This window comes from Perna viridis, chromosome 2 (genome assembly GCF_037379345.1).
Source record: "Perna viridis isolate PV_CMFRI_1.1 ecotype Kerala chromosome 2, ASM3737934v1, whole genome shotgun sequence".
In the NCBI taxonomy this organism is placed as follows: domain Eukaryota; kingdom Metazoa; phylum Mollusca; class Bivalvia; order Mytilida; family Mytilidae; genus Perna; species Perna viridis.
In genome coordinates, this window is record NC_142446.1 from 24471957 (window position 1) to 24493060 (window position 21104).

Consider the following 21104-nt stretch of genomic DNA (forward strand, 5'->3'; position numbering starts at 1 on the left):
ATAGATACAAAGAAACTTTTATTTAATAAAATAAATCAATATTTCGGTACCAGACTTTTGTGCTCTTTACCACTCTTTGCTTAGTAGGACCGCTTTATTAAGATGTTTATTTCTTACTACCGGTTAAAATAGGGAACGTCTTTTTAACAACGGGTCGATTGTGAAGCGGAAGTCATCATTGCCCACATGCGCTAAACTTACTTTCAATTTTGATTTAAAAGGAACTAATTACCAAAAATAATTAGAAAGGAACTGAATACCACAAAATAATTTCAGAGGGAAAAAACGTAAGAAAATTCGAATAAATATTTGTTCGTTAGGAAAATAACGTACAAGAATGCGATTTGATATGGAGAAAAAAGGTCATGTCATAATTCACACTGGCATATATATTTTTTTTAAATGTACAAAATGTATGAAAACTGTACTTTTTGCCAAACATGTTTTATCTTTTAGAATTTATATTTATTAATAATTTAATGTTGTTTATGTAACTAATATCAACATTTAACAGACACCTGAGAATATTGGCAAACACAAGTTGTCTTTAATTTTTTATAGTTAACTTTTGACTTTTGAGTAGCAACATACCAGCAAAACCAGGCTATGGAGTATATATGTCTCAACTGATGCATTACTTAAGAGTTTAAGTTCTAAGAACATTGATTTTGTTGAGAGAGAAATGATGCTTTCTTAAAAGTTGCTTGGACAGGGCTATGAATCAGTAAAATTAAAGTCAGCATTCAAGAAATGTCATGTTGCCATCATGACTAAAGCATTTCAGAAATTGTATCTGATATTCTTCCTAGCTCAGCCTTTAGTAACTTTTCACCCTTACTGGACTGAGCAAAGACATTGCCATTACCTTTCTGATTTCACTCCTTTTATTTAGTGGCATTTGTGCTGTATCTTGTTGTGTTAGTTTCAACTGCTGTAAATGTCTTGATTTTATGAGTCCTTGTTTCGCTTGGTTTTGATTGGTATTGCCTTCTAGTATTAATTTTCTGTGAAGAACTTTTGATTGACCTTTGTTTTTATGTCCATGGTGCTAGGCAAAGGAGCATAATGTTGTACTCAAGTCTATCCCAAATTTTCATGCTATGCAAATAGAAATACTGTGTACTAATACTAATTTTATTCACTCTTCATTGGTTTTTATTTTGGTACAAATGAGTAATGAACAGGAATATATATATATATAACTTAACGAGCATAATTTTGTGAGTTTTATGCTGAGTAAGGATATCTGTTATCCGAAATATTCAATTTAAATTTTACCATCTTCTGGTGATGTTAAACATAATTAGACGTTAATTTAATTTATTGTTATGTTTCGCAGCGTTTTTAACGATCCATCACCCCGTAAGAGTGATATATATCATGTCTGTATGCATAAAAAAAATCCTTACTTACAATAAGATAACAACTGGTCTGAATGAAACTTTGTGTTATTATCTTTTGAATGCATTTTCCTGCATATCTTTGATTATTGTTCAATCAATTTCTTAAATTTTCTAACATTGTTAAATTGTAGAAAAGACTAATTCTAACAAATGGTACGATAACTGATGACCTTAAGGAACCAAATAATACAATTCAATAAGCATAAATGTGATTCTTACAGAAGAAAGATACTAAATATGATAACATCTTTTTAAAAGGGTAAAGTCTGATCAATGAACACAGGGATTAAAATTGTGAAATTAGTATTTCATAAAATTTAAAACCATGGGGCAACAAAAAAAAACTATTATACATGTTACTTTAATACTGAAACCCTTTTTTATTAATTATAAAGCTTGACTATAGCTAATTGTAAATAATGTTCAAAATAAATTAGTGCAAAATTCTCATCAATGCCATTTTTTTTATCAAAATAACAAAATGTATTTGTTTAGATTATGCTAGTATGCTGATAAGCAACATTAGAAATAACAAAACGTGCGATAAATTTTCAGGGCTTTCAAATACAGGACAAATGTTGAATAAAAAAGATAACACCAATAAAAAAAATAACAACAAAACATCAATTTAATACACCAAGCAATATCAATTATGAAAATGACTAAAACATATTCCAAGATGCATATAAACTGAAATGTATTTAGAAGTAAAATCATGTCAAAGTAAAGTATTAAGCATGGAATTTTTATAAATTGACAAATAAAAAATATCTGAAAGAAACTGACATTAAAAAATTGTTGCTACTAATGCATAGAGACAAACAAAACTCTATAGTTTAGGAGTTATTAATTTTCAGTTCAAATCCATGTTGAAATACTTTTACCACAAAGTCTGTCGACCTGTTTGTTAACAATTACTATTCATGTAGAAACTCATAATCTCATGGACTCATATTGAAAATCTGTAAATGCATGTTTTTGATAACAGCTTTAAATAAGTACAATTCATAAACAATGAGAATGGGTCATGTGTTTAAAAGGCAACAACCCAATTAGAACCTTAGATACCTCCCTCTCAATACCCCACATCACAAAACACAAGCCTGACCCACTCAAAATGTGACAAGAAAAATGGAAAGTAAATTATATCCAGCTGTTACAGTTAACTAATCATTCAACAAAGTTTGAAGAAAAAACATTCAACAAATGAAGGCACTCTCCAGGCAACAACACACTATTACACACTTAAGGATGGACAGGCTCAAAACTAAATACCCCTGCAACTTCTATGCATGGGGTATAACTATCTATATTGTGATTCACAAACAATACACACATAATCATTTCTTAGCACTTTGTACAGTCCAATGCATTTGAAATGCAGCCATCGGCCACACACTTCGTACTGCACCCACGCATCTTTAATTGGCTTTTGACAATCAAGCATGTCACAAATTGTCCTCTGTGCCTTTGGTTTTCTAGATGTTTTTATGATTTTCTTTGTGACATATTCTCTCATTACCAGAGCAGTCTTTTGGGTCATTTGCATTGGTTGAATTCCTTTGGTTAAAGCTAGTGCATTCTGAAACATAAATTGTACAATTAATATAGCAAGACATTCTCTTCGGATTAATTCAGGTCTGAAGCTGTCAGTGGTTGCTTTTAGTACTGTGTTCATTGTTAATTGTTTTTATGCTTAATTTGTTATATTCCCTACTTATACATTTGACTCAGTCTTCTTCTGAATTGATTGATGGTTAGATGGATGATTGGTTGCTTAATGTTCAGTGACGGGTCAGATGCATATTAAGGACAAGATCATAAACATACTAAATGAATACTAACCAACACACTGAGCCAGTTCTTAATGGGACGGGCACAATTAAAAAATCAATATGGTGAAGAATGTTAATAGTTATGTACATTATTATGTCCTCTGTTCTTAACCTAAAATTTAACAGGACTAAACATCTAAGTCAATATATCAAACCAATTGTACACAGATTTTTGTTGGGGCATTCTTTGTTTCATTATTTCATACTCTACACACTAATAAACTGGCACCCAACAAGAATTTATCTGCATGTGTAAATCATATCATGGTTATCTTTACCATAAGTATACAGCTATGGCCATCTCTTTGTTGACTAGATTTTAAATTTCCAATCTTCCAATTAGCATCAATATCATCTTTTATTTTCTCATTTCTTATTTTCATGTAGTTCCTGCAAAATGTTCTTGTTAGTTATAATACAAATGCAAGTACATGAAAACGAAAACAATGAAATAAATGTCTCAGTACAAATGACACCTTTAATGCTTGTCGTGCTGGACATTGGTCTGTCACTAAAAATTGGTCATTTTTGTCAATCTCTGGTCATTATTTGGTACCTGTGTGGTTCAACTGGAACAAATCAAGAACCAAAGCGCATTCATCCTACAGCCTGTAGATCGTGAAGTCTACTGAAGCCAAATAAAGTGTGTGACGGTCACGCGTTGGGGGTCAGGAACCCCCTGAAAGGTCACTCGTGTGAAAAAAATGAGGATTTTTCCAATTTTTTGCCTCTGTCCTAAAACCGGTAGTAGTCAATACAAGGGGTTGACGACAAAAATCACTCTTATTTAGTTTCCAGGTAAAATAGAGTACTACAAATCAATTCTGCTCTGGTAAGGGGCTAAGAAATGAACCCTACCACCAACAAAATCTCATTTTTTCGACAGTGGAAACTCGTGACCTCCTCTTTTAGCTTTCAAGTCATTGTTTATTAACAAACTATATATCAGATAGCCTCACTTTAAAGCACAGTCACAGCTGGACACAAATTGCACTTTCCTAAACTAAGATTTACATTGCCAGAACCGATAAAGCGGAACCAGTTCCAATCCCGAACAGATCCAGGCGTAGTATTACAAGGGTTAAGTTGTATACCACTGCAAAGCTTGGGAAAAGGTCTTTCAAAATCAGTATACTAAAGGTAGGATGATCATTAAATTTTTTTCTCAGATATTTAGCTTGAATAAATAATACTGAAAATCCACATTTTTTACATTGCCTGCTATCTGAAGCATGGAGACAAATTAATCACACAATATTCATACACTTTTGTACTAAATTACAAATATACATTCTCAGTTTTATTATGATTAATGTGATCAACATATAACCAGCATATGCACTTACATTATACATTGCATAGAACTAGTCTCATGTGTTCTTGATACTACATTGAAGGGGGAGGAGGGATGTGGCTGTTGACCCAAAAGTGTTAAGTGAGAACCAACTAAGACTGTCATTCATATGGTACATATCCGTGCTACAGTAAATGTGATATGCCTGATCACATGGACATATTTTTACAAGACTTATGGAGACCAAAATTCATGAACATTTGTATGTTTTTATTGTGATATTCAATTCACCAAAGTTTCAAGAAAATTGGTGTCTTTTTTTCAAGGACCTAATGGGCAACAGTATAGCATAATCAGTCTTGTATCAGATGCATGCCTGTTTAAAAAGTAAGTATCCCTCAAACAGTTGGTAGAACATAAAATAAACAAATATAATAGTATATTATATACTTTAAAGATAAAATTTATGAGATCCTTATTCAAAATCCATTAAGAGATACCTTCTATATCTAAATAAAACCCTTTACATAATGAAAATTAATTATGTTTTAATTCAGAACATGTATCAGTTGCATTAAAGATTATTTAAATTTTCACATGTTTTTCATTTTTTTAATGGATAATTCATTATTTCCCTTAGTTTTTTTGGTTCATAATTCATGGAAAACATTGGTAAAATGCACTTATATGAGGGTGTTGTGTTAAAGGAAATGCATAATAAAGATTTATTTGGTTCTCATTCATTTTCACTGATAATTAATTGAATTACCTCCAATGTTGTACATATTTGTCATTGTTCCCATTCATGGAATCCAGTATTGATACTGATTTACATGGAATATTTGCTGCCAGTAATATCCAGTGGGTTTGACACTTGTTGATTGGCAAGAAAATCCAAGTGTATCTTGAGAATTTAACCTACAAGAACCAAATATATTTCAGCATGTGTGTTATAAATGCAAAACAACATGAAACTTTAACATTGAATTTTCAACAGACCCTGACTGCGGGGTTTATTCCTAAAATTGGCATGAATTTGTAATGAAATGATGGTAATGCATCTGCACACCGAATATCATTGACCTAGCATACGGGGTTTAAGTTGAAATTAACTTATCAGAAAACATAAGTGAAGTTTGTAGGTGCTGTCATCGCTGCCATCGCTGGAATAGCAAAACCTAAGTCTTGTCTTCCGTGACTTCCGTTGCACTTAACCAGTAACTGTTACATACAAAATATTTTTCTTTGTTTCATTTGGTAACTGGCAGTTAATAAATCTGCATAACTCGTAGTCATTATCTTAAAATTCTAAAATAATACATATTGTACAAATGAAATACTTACCTTACTAGTATCAAACCGTTTTTGCTCCCAAAGAACTGCCATATATGATGGCAGAGCGAAAATATGACCCTCTTGTTCTAAATGTTTTCACTCTTTAAGATTCCCATATATGCGTTTATCACCTGAAATGAATTATTGTAACTTAAATTCTGAAACTACATTTACTGGAGGAAATTTGTAATAATACAGCTTAGAATTGGCCTAGAAATACATACCAATACGTCGTAAAGTTTCTATATAAATTACTTGAGGATATAACCCAATTTCTAAATTTTTAATTCAGTATTCCTGTTATCTACTTTGCACCCTGGAACCATGCATTCAAGCATACATTTGAAATGTTTATTTTTCCTGCAGCCAGAAAAAAACCACTAAGTTATCAGTATTTGGCCAATGGGGAAACAGAATTTCGATCAGATAACTTGCGTTTCCATGGAAGAGGGTCTTTAAGGTCAAAGGGTAAAAATTGAAAATATAACGACTGCGTCAGATAGAAATAATTCCTCATAAACACATAACCTTTTCAGTCAGAAGTATAAAGATTTATATCAAAGCTGCAGAAACTAAGTCCTACTTCTAAATATCACTGCACTCCTTTCAGAAAGATTTCCTATATATTACGAATGTAACATTACTCTGCAAGGGAATATGCATTTACCTTATCATTAAGCCAACTGGCCTTGTAATGTGCTAAGATCTTTCCCCTCTAAAGTTTCACCACCAACATCATATCTAACTGATCTTTTTTTGTACAACATGTATGGGGAGGTTTTTAGAATTCCATCTCATTTCTAGTCTTTTTTGAAATTCCCTACAAACAAATCAGAATAACTATAAATGAAGGATATAAGTGAAATTTACATTGAAGATTATTTGTTAATTTTTCTGAAACGAATCGTAATGCGAATAAAACAACAAAGTATAAGAGTACTGTTTATAAATAACATACATCACCTCTTTTAGATCTAGATAATAAACAGTTGTCACAAAATTACATATATCTTACCTTCTACATCTTCAAGATAACATTCCTGGTGTGTATCATTGATGTCTAGAAAGGAAATAAATCATTATCAATATTATGTAACCGGTTACTTTTCATCATACATATATCGTTTTGCAGTATATGAACAGGACAGTGACATTCTAATAAAAAAAATTGCAACAAATGATCAAAATTACTTTTCACTGTTGAGTTTAAACATAAACAGCCACTGAACAGATGAAAACATAACCCATTTCACAAATTTAAGGAGTAAAGAATCTAAGATATCCTATAAAATATTGATATTCTTAACCCGTATCTTTCTTCACTTATGCTTTTCAACAACATGTCTACCGCAATTTTTTATGCAATATTATATTAATGTCATATGACAAAAACGTGATACCAAATTCACTCTAAACAATTGCTAAAATACCTTTTAAAGATAAATTTGGTAATTAAAAAAAAAAATAGGAGTTTTATAGTTCTCATTTTGATTTGTAAGACACTTCATAAGATCCTCAACAGCATTTTTAGCAAGTTCATCTGTTCTTTATGGGTCTACTTCAAGTTGAAAAAATGCCTAATCCACTGAAATATAAATCACACATCTTTAGATAGATAATACATTTTTGTCACAGTATTACAGATTACATACCTTCTACTTCTTCAGGTTCACATGTAAAGTAGTAGTCAGATTTTTAGTTATTTTTAGTATGAAAACATTCGTACAAATCAAGACTCAGCTTTTTACTAGACAGACAAACTGTGCTGGACTAGCTCAAAGAAGCAATAATCCAACGAAAGGCACATTACCATACTCAGAAACAATTTTTTACTTCAATCCAATCAGTCATCACTTCACTTCACAAAGCTGCATGCTTAGTGGAGATGCAGAACTTCCATTTTTAAAGTCTTTGGTGTGATGAGGTCTGAAATCATACCCACGATCTCCACATTTAAGTCATTGGCTATCACTTCACCAATGATTTTCCAGACTTGAGCATGGTAGGCTACTACCAATAAACAGAGTGCATCCTCATATGATATCAAGTTGATTGAAATTAAAAAAGTAACTCTCTTCTATTTGAACAAATATTTTTAGTCAATACATTGCTTGTTTATAATTATGATAAAACAACTTTATAGACATTTAAAATTAAAAATCTTATACTGATAATATACATGTACTGGTACTGAAAAAAATATTTATAAAGTGATAAAATACCTAAAACAAGAAAAATAAGCATTGTATATAAGAATTGAGTACTTACTATATGCACTACTGTTTGATTACAAAATCTTTGTATCAGTTTATGCATAAAGGAAAAATATTGTCATACCCATCTTATATAAGAATATAAAAAAGAACATCTACTTGACACTGTGGTGTAAATGGCACAGGACATATTCTTTTAACTACATGTAACAACTTGGTTGGATCATCCACAGCAGAATCCAAAACAGCACCTGCTCTTTTAGCATGTACCCCTTGTAGGTACTTTGCTTTTACAATGAGGTCTTCCCATTCTCCTTTCTGTAGGTTTTTCATGTAATCTAAAAAAATTGATTATTGAAAATATTCTGGTAATGAATATTACATACAAACATGCATAACAGTTAGTGATCAAGTATTCATTAAGGAACCCGTTGCAGATTGCAAAGAATTCTAAATAGTGGGTCAGCACAAGTGCTGAAGAATTTGAAGATGGTGAAAACTAGATGTGTCAAAACAACAAATGGCCAAAGCCTGCAATTTTGAAAAAAAAATCAGGTGAGCGGAGCGAAAGGTAAACCTGATCTGTAACTCATCATGGTGAACTCACATCTATACCAAAAAAATCAGCCATGTATCTGAAGGTGTTTAGAAAAAAGTCTATGTGATGATTTCTTTAGGAATGACGAAATGATGGACAAGGATGAAATTATATGGCCTTGACCACTTTGTGGCAGGGCCATAAAAATCATGATTACAATAATACACCATTATCAACTGTTTTAATATCACTTAATATGGCAAGCTACTAAACATAGGTAGATTCTGCCAGAATGAAGTCAATAGATTCAATCAAACATAACGCACTAACCTGTTAATTTAGGCAATATCTCCATCATCTGCTTATCTGATGTTACATTCTTTGCAATTCCTTCTTTCACATCATTAGCTGAAACAAATTACCACATATTTTAGTGGCAATCAATTAATTTAAGTTTATCATAACCTTTTGACAAATCTGAGTTAATAAACACAACAAATTGTATTATGAGTACAGACAAACCTGTGCGCCTGAGAAAATTAAAGCATGACTGGACCAAGATAAATATAAAAATAAATTTCTGTTTCAGAATATTAAAAAATCCTTTTCCAGACTTTACTCGGCATTTTTAATAAATTCTGTATAGAGTGCTAAAATAAACTAAGTTGAGAAAAGTTTGAAAAGTGCTTCCAATATATTAGGGATAGGAAATTATCACAGTCTTTCTACTAAAATTTGATTATAGCATGTATACCCAATACAATTATTTATCATTGTCATTTTTGTCTTGTTTAGTTACATGTACTTTCCGTTCTCCTGTGACATTCTGTCCTTTTCTATCTGTATTCAAAGTACCAGCGCTGTTACTGAATTCTGAAGGTAACAATATGTTTATTTTTTATACTTGTAAACGTAAGAAAAACTGAGTTAACAAGTCAATATACTTACTGAGCATCTATTTTATTATTATTCATATGCTAATAACATATAAGTGACCAAAAAAAAAAAAAAATAAATATGCAAGGCTTTTTTAAGGGTTTTTCGTCGTGTAGAAATTAAATTTACTAATTAAAACCACCAAAATATTTAAGAAGTGTTTAAGTTTCAGTAATAGTTATTCTTAAAGAATTAGGTGTTATACTGAATTTAACTTTTCTACCTTACCAGTGGAAGATTGATTATACAACTTCTTTCCTTTAGCTTTTCCAATGGTTTTGGTAAGTTTCATTTTAACATTTGTTATTTTGGACAGTTTTAGGTCTGTTTTTTTTCTGACATGCATTCCATGTTTCTTGATAAGTCTGAATTATTAATTGTAGCTGATTTGACTTTCCTTTTCTTTCTGGGTGGTAACTTGTTCCAACAAGATGAACTCTTTCTTTTCTTTGTTGATTTTGATTTTGATGGTTCAGGTTCTTATGCCAAACCCACATCATTTGGGCATCCTACAAACAGTTTTTTGGCTATAGCTTCCAATTCAATTCTAGTCTGTTCCAATAATTCTTCTGAGTCTACAATATAAGTCAAATTCCTTATTTTTGTTAAAATTTCTCGAACCCTTTTTGATGATTTTTCTAAGTCGAATGCTGTTAGTGCAAGTTCCTTTTCTGGGTTGGTTTCTGTCTCATTTATCTCTTCTTGAAATTTGACATTATCCAAATAAGTTGTCACAATTGGTACTGCAACCAGATCTTCCTCTTTCACGTGAAGACCAGAAAGATCAATAGTACGTCCTTTTATCAGTTTTCTTCTTCTCCTGTCAACCATTCCACGTATGTCCTTACGACTTGGGTAGAATCTGCGGTTTATTGCATTTGGTAAACTGTTTTTACCAATTAAGTTCTTAACAAATATGTTTATGTGCCTCTTGATCTCCCCAACATTGTAAATACCATCATCAACCAGATTGTAAATGTGGCCTACATCACGCTGATCTATTGGTGCTTTCAAATCAGCAGTCTATGAAATAAAAAGAACCAAAAAACATGCATATGGTGGTTTCAACAGTTCTGAGTCACATACCTGTAAACAATATAATATTCATGATGTTTAGATGTTACATGCTTTAATCTGAATGTATTATGAACATTGTTGTCAATATACGAGAAAACATTGAAAACTCGAGTTCTTTTTTTCTTTTGGTGAATCCATGTGATAGTTTGAAAAATTGGCACATTTGATATATCAATAATAGATAAATTTCTCCTTGCTTTCTCTATCTTGGTGTTTATTGATGATATTAATACAGCAATGCAAATTTGTTAGTACAATTTTGTGAGTATTGAGTAGACAATTTGAATTAAGAATAAGAATCTGACATTATACAGTTAATAAATATAAATACAATGAACACGTTATGTGTCTATTCATTTATCACTTATTTATACACAATTTATCAATTGATAGAGGAACTCACTGTACATTTATTCTGACACAAACCTACAGCTAAGGGATCAAATAAATATGATTATTGCTTTTCTTGTTCGTGATTGTTGAACACATAATCGTTAATACATTTAATTTATTTCAACTTTAATAAAACCATACATACATCATCCATTATGTGTTTGCTGTGGTCACATTTTTAGGCAGATCTATATAAATTCTTGCATCTACTTGAACTTCATTGTAGCATGCAGAACTTAAATCAGCTTTCAGTTGTTCTGATGCTATCCGTCTAAAGTATGGGGTATCATTTACAATCTGAAATAAGAACCTTTATTCAAAATAAGAATCACAACATATATTTAACAAAAGATAGTCTGAAATTTAGCATTTTACTACAGATAGATATAATGAACCAAAGATGATGCATTCTTATAACCACAATCTAAGTCTTGTGTATAGACATTTTAGAACATGTTGATTGTGATATATGAACTAAAGATGATGAATACTTATAACCACAATCTAAGTAAGTGTATAGACACTTTACAACAAGTAGATTGTAATATAACTATCTAAAGATGATGAATACTTATAATCACAATCTAAGTGTTGTGTATTGACATTTTACAACATGTATATTGTGATATAATAAACTAAAGATGATGCATTCTTAAAGTCACAATCTAAGCGTTGTGTTTAGTCATTTTACAACAGGTCGGCCAGGTGAAGTAATGATATGTAAAGTTTAATTATTTAAATAACCACTAATATTTTCTTTACCTTATACTTTGGAAGTATACTGCTGCACTGCAGCCCAGCTTTTTTGTCCTTTTATTTCTTTTATTATATGCAGCTTGAGGGTATAGATGGTCATCCTGATTCTCCTAAAAAAATCTCACAACTAAAAACATATTTTTTTAAATAAAAAAAAAAAACTCAATTAAATGGTTGATATTTGAATATTACTATAAATAAGAATCCTTTTGCACAACATATTTACAAATTATTAAAATCTTACAAAATTGTTTTTAGCTTTGTTTCTTCAATCAATATGCATGGCTATTCTTAATGTACAATTATTTCACTGTCCCAGGAATTTTGGATGAAAACAAAAATCAAATGTTACACCACAATTTTCAATTGTTACATCATAATTTCTATTAGAATCATTGATCTTAGGTATTACCTTTTCATTCCGTTTTTGTCTGTAATTTGGCCCTTGATGACATTCCATCAAACGGTGACCAACGATGAAGAAAGGGGTATCCTGGACAGGAATGCGTGAGCCATGGGTGACAGCACCATCATCTTCCCAGCGCACAAAATGCTGCACTAAGGATTGTTCTGAAATAAAATTAAACAATGAGAGAATTACAAATAAACATATGTATTTGGATTTAAGTATCATCTCAGTTATGTTTTCAAAAATGCTATATCTTTTCGACCTTTCTATTTTCCCTGCCTTCCACCTTCAACCATAAAAAAGAGATTAGTCAGAACAATTAACACCAATGTTCATTTACAAAATAAATCACAGCAATAGATCTTGTGACCAAAATAAATTGCGCATTGAGAGGAAAATATGGAAAAGGATATTTCTTTACAAAAGAATATGCCTCACCATCAAGGGAAAATTTTCCAAAACGTTTGGTAGTTCTTGGTACTGCATAATTTGTAGAGGTAGCTAAAGAAAATTCCTCCACAACCGAATTAGCCGTCTCCACATCTTTCACCTATCCATAGTAAGGGCTTGTGTGTTGAATGAACAAGTCGCACCATGGAATGTCCTCATCAATGGTATCACCAGTGGCAGTGCTGGGCATACCCTTTAAAAAACTTTAAATGTATATACAAGCGTTGTTAAACGAAGAGTTGAATCTGTACATGAATGAACATCTATTATGTTGCTCCCATAACTGTCTGTCGGAGAGGAAAGGGATATACAATTCAGTAAAAATAATTTTGCAAGTTGAAAATTCCTTATCCAAATGTATTTAATGATAATGATGGTCACCAACTATTATTTTTTTTACCCTTCTCATTAAATATAAAAATTAATTGGGTATAAAAGCCGTCAAACTTACTTGGTTTTTTTACAATTAAATTGCCCGCTTTTTAAAGTTCTTCATGCAGTCAAAGTGAAAATCGCTTTCGAACATGCGCAATGATAATTATAATATTCTCTACAAACTCGGTTCCATTAAAGGTTACAGACCACCAATTCAACCAATGAGCATTTGGAACGTACGCAAAAATAGTCCTACGCAGAAATTACCCCTGTTCCTCATAGTGCTGTGAAAAAAGTTCTCATCTCATTTAAAAAATTTAAACAGTTTCTGAAAGAAAAAACATTTCTGTACATTTTATAGGTGCATTTTGCTTCTTGTGATGTGAAACCTAATCTCCATAATGATTTCTAAATATACCCCTATCTTGTGAAAACACTGGGATTTCCCATGCTATTTATAGACACTTCACTTCCGGTGACCTTTACTGCACTGCAAGTCTGCTAACCCCACATGCCATTCTGAGGATTGTGAGATGACATATGTAGAATCATGCTGGTATATAGTCCTCTGCAGGTTAAAGTTAAGGTAAAGTCCAGAGAAGCCATTGAATATTGTGAAATTAGCATAGAAGCCTATGGGAAGTGGAATTAGTGGTTTTTAGCCTAAAGTTAAAATAGCATGTATCGGTAAAGTGTTCATTTTAAGTGTATAATTTGCGTATTGATTATTTTGAGAAAGTCGATCTGGGACAACAAACAGAGTTTTCATATAGAGAAAAAACAGAAGAAATTGTTTTAATATATATTGTATGTTTTACCATCATATTAATAACAATCTATTTTTGGTGCATATGAGATAAAAACATATTTTATAAAGCACTAGACAATGTAATTTTAACACACAAGCACTGATCAAAGAAATCTCGGTACCAACTGAAAAAAAAATAACGAAATTTTATTGATAAATTCATTTTGTAATAAATCAAAATAATTCAGTAGTTAATTAAATCCGATCTTAAATTTACTTTAACCATTAAAATCATAAAAACTTCAATCAAATTAATCCCATAACAATGTTTATTTAACGGCTTATACAATCAGATTTTCTAATAAGTTTGTGCCAGTTTAACACAAATTTGTAACCCGAGGGTAGACAATTCAAGATTGTAAAGAAAAGTAAGAATTTAAATTTGGACGTTAAGCCAATGTTGGTGGAATAAAAGGCAAAGACGCAAGAAGGTAAACGAGTAATGATTATTAATTTTAAAATTTTGAAATTACCTTTTTCCTGAACTGGACTGGGACTGGACAATCAAGGCAAATATTTTATTAATAAGCACCTTTATTCTTTAATTTGATATAACTGTCCCGCATGCTGCGGACTGAAGTTTCGCTGACTTTGTGACCAAGGTCGGCGGTGAACTTTCTGGAAGCTTTGGCAAAACAATTGTCTACAGCATAACGGGCTATCCTGGCACGAGTATTGTCGTCGTAGGTGTTGTATTCACCTCTCTTTCTTTTGCGTGAAATAGTAGATGGGGAAGCGGCTACCAAAGTATCTACACCGTCATTTGCTGCTTGAACAACGAGTTGTTCTTTCTGGGTTTTTCATTCTTAAGGGTCAGGAACACCTGGCGTGGAAGATTTCGTAACCTTGACGGAACCGGACTTTAACCACTGTGTGAGTGACATAATGAACTGAATTGTTTAGATTTCCGAAAGTATTTATAAGGCATCCTTAATTTGCGAAAATTTAAGCGTTGGTCACAGCTTTGGCGACAAACATCACTTTCACAAATATTTTCTTTTTATAATGCCGCCGACTATAATTATTATTACTATTTAAAGATAATCATTTAATTATCCGCTTTTCAAGGTAAAAGATCAAACAGATGATTAATCTTGATTTGAGTCGTTATCGTCAATCAACTAACGATTTTCAGCTAAACCATGCATGTAAAATTTACAACCTAAAATATTTGTTTTGAAATTTTGTTTTCCACGAATTTAACAACACACGAAAATTGATGTCAACGAAAATAAAAGAATTCACAGTAAGTGTTTTTATAAAGTTTACCACAGTCATCCATCTTTTTTTTTTAACTTAATTACAAATTTATGTAATATTTGTAATCGTATACAATATTTTAAAAATGTATGGACGAAATATACTGTGGCCGAGATAACTATTGCCGAAGTGGTAATGTGGCCGAAACAACTTGCATCGGTCTCAAGAGGCAAACCTCGGGTGACTCCGATACTCTGATGTGACACGGGATTTGATATGTGTCTACGCGGTACATTTATTCGCAGGAAGTTGACGATGTCACCTATGACCATATTTCCGAATTTATCAGATGTATCTGAAAGGCAGGTCGAAATTCATTTTACTGTGCATGTGCTAAATTTCAACGTCAAATACTTTTCCGGTGACGGACACCTTTATATTCCGGAAAATAAAAAAAAAAGCGTCATTTATATAAAGTCATAAACTTTGAAAAAAAATAAAGAAAAATAAAACATATTTTACGTGATTACGTGTCAGTCAAATGTTCTATAAAAAAATAGTAATTACTACATCAGCAATGGCTACTAGTAGAAGCAATCTTGCGCTCCTCAGCATCGTTGTAATGAATTAGGAGTACGTTTCATGTGTGTACGTAAAAAAAACAAATATCTTCCAAAATGCAAAATATATACAGTGTTCTGTCAACAAAGTCAAAGATGTGGGGTCACTTATTCTTCTTTCTCATACTATATCATACATGTCTTAGATTATTTCTACTTTTCTCGAGCAGAAATAAATTAAGGAGGGGGAGGTATTCACAATTACTTAAATATCCCCAATCAAGTTTTAATCAATACAGTTTAAGGTCCTTGACCCTGGTAAATGAATTTTCAATGTTCCTAGGTCAGAACTCTTGAGTGTCCTGGGCCTCATACTACTGCTAATGTGAACCCATTGAGGTGTGTAACTTGATTATTATATTGTTATATTAAATTGTTCTATAAGTTTTGTTTAAGGCTTAGGCTTCTTCATAACTGAAACTAAACAGAAGACTCCCTCAAATATATGCTTTAATTTTCACACCATCAATGGCATCATTGCCTCTATAAAATATACCTGCTATTAAATTTTATCCAGGAATATTCCATGGTTCAGAACTGTATTTTTTTTTTCAATTTTGCTGATATCACATATAATTTTGTGAAAAAATCGCAAATAGCAAATAATAGCACACATACACATGCTAATAGAAACGGTTGAAAAATGTGTGCTATGGTGAGGAAAAAATTACACTCTCTTAATTTAATCTAAATTAATGTGTGATATATTTAACTTCAAATAACTTTCCATAATTAAGTTAAATATTATATTTTGATTGTCTTTCCTATTTATTGAAAATTATATAACTTTTTTAAATTCTTTTCTGAACATTTCAGTCATATATATATATATATATAAACGTCTCAGAATGTGACGACTCTATTTGCTACACTGCTCCATCGGATCAAATTGATACAGGGAAGGTATATAAACGTATAGAAAGGTCTGAAAAATTGCGATGCAAATTATTGGTCGTTCCCTCCGCGGGACTCGAACTCGTACTGCGCTGACATCTATGGCAACACCGCCTGCACAAAGTCCAGCGCCCTAAACCACTCGGCCAGCAAGGCTATATAAAAATATAGCTTTCGGTGGCCGGGTCATTCCTCCTCGTAGGATTAATCTAGGGCTGTAACTTAGTACACGATGTATGGTAGTACGGGACAGTTCATTTAGATGTTAATATGTAGGATAGAGGATCAAATTAATGATGCATGTCACAACAAATCAATATTATACAAACGTCTCAGAATGTGACGACTCTATTTGCTACACTGCTCCATGTGTAGGGAAAGACCAAAAATTTGCAACGCAAATTTGACAGTTCTAACATCGTTGGGAATTCTTCAGACCTTTCTATACGTGTATATATCTTCCCTGTATCAATTTGATCCGATGGAGCAGTTTAGCAATTGGAGTCGTCACATTCTGAGACGTTTGTATAATATTGATTTATGGTCTAGGGCGCTGGAGTTTGTGCAGGCGGTATTGCCATAGATGTCACAGCAGTACGAGTTCGAGTCTCGCGGAGGGAACGACCAAAAATTTGCATCGCAAATTTGACAGTTCTAACATCGTTGGGAATTTTTCAGACCTTTATATATATAGATAGATAGATTGATAGAAGGGTCTGAAAAATTCCCAACGTTGCTAGAATTGTCAATTTTGCTACGCAAATTTTAGTCTCGAACTCGTACCGCTGATACAGGGAAGATATATAAACGTATAGAAAGGTCTGAAACTTTCCCAACGATGTTAGAACTGCCAAATTTGCGATGCAAATATTTGGTCGTTCCCTTCGCGGGCGGGACTCGAACTCGTACTGCTGGGACATCTATGGCAACACCGCCTGCACAAAGTCCAGCGCCCTAGACCACTCGGCCAGCTAGGCTATATAAAATATAGCTTTCGCTGGCCGGGTAATTTCTCCTCGTAGGATTAATATAGTGCTGTAACTTATACATCCCTTCTTATCTCAATGAATAGTGTTTTTAGAAAAAAAAAAAATGCAATTTCAAGATAATTTTTTCAAGCATAATTACCAATTACTATCAAATTACATTGAAATGTATGCATGCATTACTTTCAAGTACATGTATAAAGAAATTTCATATCAAACTCTTTGATTTAAATATTTTAAATATTTGTACTATAAACTATTTCTATAAGTTTCAATACAACAAATTAAAATTTTGGTATTATTTTAAATTATTTCTGTATTTTTTTTCAGGTGTAAATGATGATTCTAGTTAAACCAGGATCATTCATGTACTCAGATGAGGACCATTCTTACTTTACTTTTTCAGTGAGTATTATTATTATACTAGCATTCATCATTATACCTGCTTACAAATTCCTTGATAATATGAATGTTTAGATAATACATGTACTTATTAATGGTGCTTGTTTAATATTTATATATTTCCCATTTTTATTGATTTCTTCATCATTTTGAATATAATTGTATTCTTTTTTATCAATAAATTGAAATCCTTTTATATTAAAAAAACATTCTTACCATTTTAGGATATTAGACCCAGAGAGAATGTAGAAGACAGCATACAAGAGACAACAATAGACCAATTCTTGAGTAATAACTTAACCCACATTTTGGAGGTAATTTTATTTTAAATAACAATTTCAAATCAAAGGCACCCAATGAACCTATCATTATATTACATTCGCAAACAGGAGCTCACAAAGAAAGTACATTTCACCGTCAAGGGGACTTACTTCTTGTTAAACCTTCGAGTTTGATTATCTCCCCTTTATTGGCCTTTCATGAATTTATTAATTCACACACGTTTACACATGATGCACAACTTGGTTATAATGCAGTTATGTTGTTGAACAACCCCATCCTTTACATTTATTTGAATAAATATATATATGCATTATTTTTAAGAATAAGATAAAACTACAAAACAACATTTTCTCCTTAAAATGCTAATCTTATTGGTCAATATAACAACCAGAGTACAAGTGTTCATTTCATCTTTGAAATTTTGGCTGTTGCACAGGAACAACATATATACCTGTTTCACTGCCAGTTGGAAACTAATTTATCATATTTTGAATATATTTTGTGGCATTTTTTCTTGTTCTTTTTACAAATATGGAAACTTTCATGAGTGAAAACAGTATTATTATGGAAATTCAAGGCATACCTATATATTCATTGTAATATTTCACCAAAATCTATTAGATGAGGACAAGATTTACAATTCTAAGGCATACGCGAGGCATACATTAAATAATCTCTTGATTAGGCCTGAAAAATAATAATTCAGTTTCCTGCTAACAGCTATCCTACATACCCTAAACATTTTACTGCTATTTTGGCTCATGCATTTTTAAGAGTATAAGTTACTTCACCATTAACTCAATATCAAATATTTTAGAAAAATAAAATAGTTTCCCAACCTACCTACATCTTTTTTGTCTTGCTGGTAGCAGGAAATAATACTATTATATGTTTTGCCATATTATATGGTAGTCATCTTCCTTACCATGTAAGTTAGATTCCTAATATGATATCTATACATTCATACATGTACATACATCTATTTAAATCAGTAGTTACATGTATCTCAAAAATATCTTTAAATTGTTAATCTTAGTTTAGAATTTCATAACAATATCTATTTCATGATTGTTTGTATAACTTAATATATTGTCAGCTTAATAACATTACTTTGGAAGAAGTTAAATTAGACGTCGAACAGGTAAACCTCTTTTAAGAAAGTCTTTCAAGAAAACAATTATAAGTCAATGATATCTTAAATATTATAGTGAGTTTAACAGTTACATTGCATTATAAGGCGGTGACAAATTTGTGTCCAGGCTGTAACATTTTTGTCTTTGGATGTGGGCTTTTGATATTTGGCATGTGGGTAGATCACCTTAAGAATATATGTCACGGACCACCATGGATAGTGGCCTATGACCTTGCACATTGACCTCAAGGTCAAATTTGTGTTTTTTTTTCTTTCTGTGACAAACTCGTGTCCAGACAGTAACATTTTTGTTTTCAAATGTGGGCTTCTGATATTTGGCTTGGGGTAGATCACCTAAAGAATGTGTCACGTACCAAGGATAGGGGCTTATGACATTGAACTTTAACCTCAAGGTCGAATTCCTTTTCATTTCAGTTCATTAAGCGGCGCTTTTTACGGGAGGAACAGTTGTTGCATTTGTTTAAGATATCTTATACACTTTATAAGAAATGTTATCAAATGTATGAGATATCATATAAATTGTTCAGCATATAAGATTGCTAGAAATTGGAATAGGTATTAATTTGGTGTGAAATTGTAGAGTTGATCTTTTGCTTTATTGACCATAAAAGATATCTTATATTTTATTACATTTAAATTATAGGTCCATAATATACAATTGTATAATATTTGATATCTCATTGGTAAACTGAAGAATTTAACAGAATCCTTCACATCTACTGTGATTTGGATGATGAGTATGGCCAACAGTCAAGGTGTTTGGAATCTTTTGGATTACAAAGAAATCCAATTATTGGTGATGGTAACTGCCTGTCTAAATCTATAAGTGTTTCCCTTTATGGACACCAAGACAATCATGTTCAGTTAAGAAATTTAGCTGTGGATACACTCAGAGGTAATGTAGCTATATTTAGAGACTATTTTATGGATGGTAGTGGTTCTGCACTAGAGCAAATTAATCATTTAGGACAATTAAATACTTATGCAGGACAGGAGTGCATACTGGCACTAGCCATGGCTCTTAGAATTAACATCTTGGTAACTGTTGGAGGTGACTTACAAAATCGTGTTGCCACATATGAAAACACATTTCGTTCTGATCAGCCTCAGCAACTATTCACATCGCTTGGCATCGTGCTGGTGGTGGTCACTATGAATCTGTCACTGAAAAGCGAAATAAAGTGTCATCTATTCACCAAAAAGACCCAACATCTATTGAGGATAATAGCAACACAAGAACTTGGCAAAAAAACTATTAAGTATACACTTCCAGTAGACATGCATAATCTAAATAAAAATCAAGTTGCCATAGTGCACACTTATGCTAAAAAAACATCTGGACAAGTCACACACCTAACACATGGTTCCAAGAAGCATGTTTTTCCTGAGTGTAAAGTGTCTTTAAAAGTCTTTGCAAACTTGAGAAGGCACATGACTAAATATCATCCCATTGAAGGTAATCGAGTTAACTCAGATACAAAACTTCAGTCTTGCATGATGTCAAGAAATGTTATATTAAGAAATAACAGCCCATCAATGTAATGCATTTTTAGCTCACTTAAAAATAACTGTTAAAATTGATAAAATCAAAGCCTATTACAATATCATAAATATCTCCCTTGATGTGGACATTGTGAAAATGAAAAGAAATCGATTTGAAGACATTTTTTTTTAAAGTTATGCGAACAGCTTTTTTTTTAATCGGGACTTTTATCAACTATATTGACAATTTACATTACCCCAAT

At 31.9% G+C, this 21104-nt stretch overlaps 3 protein-coding genes and 2 long non-coding RNA genes across 5 annotated transcripts in view; all 5 read right to left on the reverse strand.

Annotated features, from left to right (window-relative positions):
- The window catches only part of LOC148624182 (uncharacterized), a 249930-nt gene that overhangs the window by 97517 nt on the left and 131309 nt on the right, over positions 1-21104 (reverse strand). The window lies entirely within an intron of this gene.
- On the reverse strand, positions 1121-7064 carry LOC148624185 (uncharacterized). The gene is made up of 6 exons (XM_088566721.1): positions 6883-7064; positions 6535-6687; positions 5877-5998; positions 5302-5450; positions 3517-3628; positions 1121-2985 (listed from the first exon to the last, which is right to left on the reverse strand). Exons 3-6 carry the CDS (start codon positions 5916-5918, stop codon positions 2707-2709), a joined length of 582 nt encoding a protein of 193 aa, XP_088422847.1. The 5' UTR covers positions 5919-5998; positions 6535-6687; positions 6883-7064; the 3' UTR covers positions 1121-2706.
- LOC148624186 (uncharacterized) lies at positions 7098-10035 on the reverse strand. Its single transcript, XR_015919637.1, has 3 exons — positions 9783-10035; positions 8949-9491; positions 7098-8418 (listed from the first exon to the last, which is right to left on the reverse strand). It is a non-coding gene; the product is annotated as an uncharacterized LOC148624186 (long non-coding RNA).
- On the reverse strand, positions 9900-11341 carry LOC148624187 (uncharacterized). Its single transcript, XM_088566722.1, has 2 exons — positions 11170-11341; positions 9900-10577 (listed from the first exon to the last, which is right to left on the reverse strand). Exons 1-2 carry the CDS (start codon positions 11176-11178, stop codon positions 10035-10037), a joined length of 552 nt encoding a protein of 183 aa, XP_088422848.1. The 5' UTR covers positions 11179-11341; the 3' UTR covers positions 9900-10034.
- LOC148624188 (uncharacterized) lies at positions 11670-12827 on the reverse strand. The gene is made up of 3 exons (XR_015919638.1): positions 12628-12827; positions 12193-12350; positions 11670-11890 (listed from the first exon to the last, which is right to left on the reverse strand). It is a non-coding gene; the product is annotated as an uncharacterized LOC148624188 (long non-coding RNA).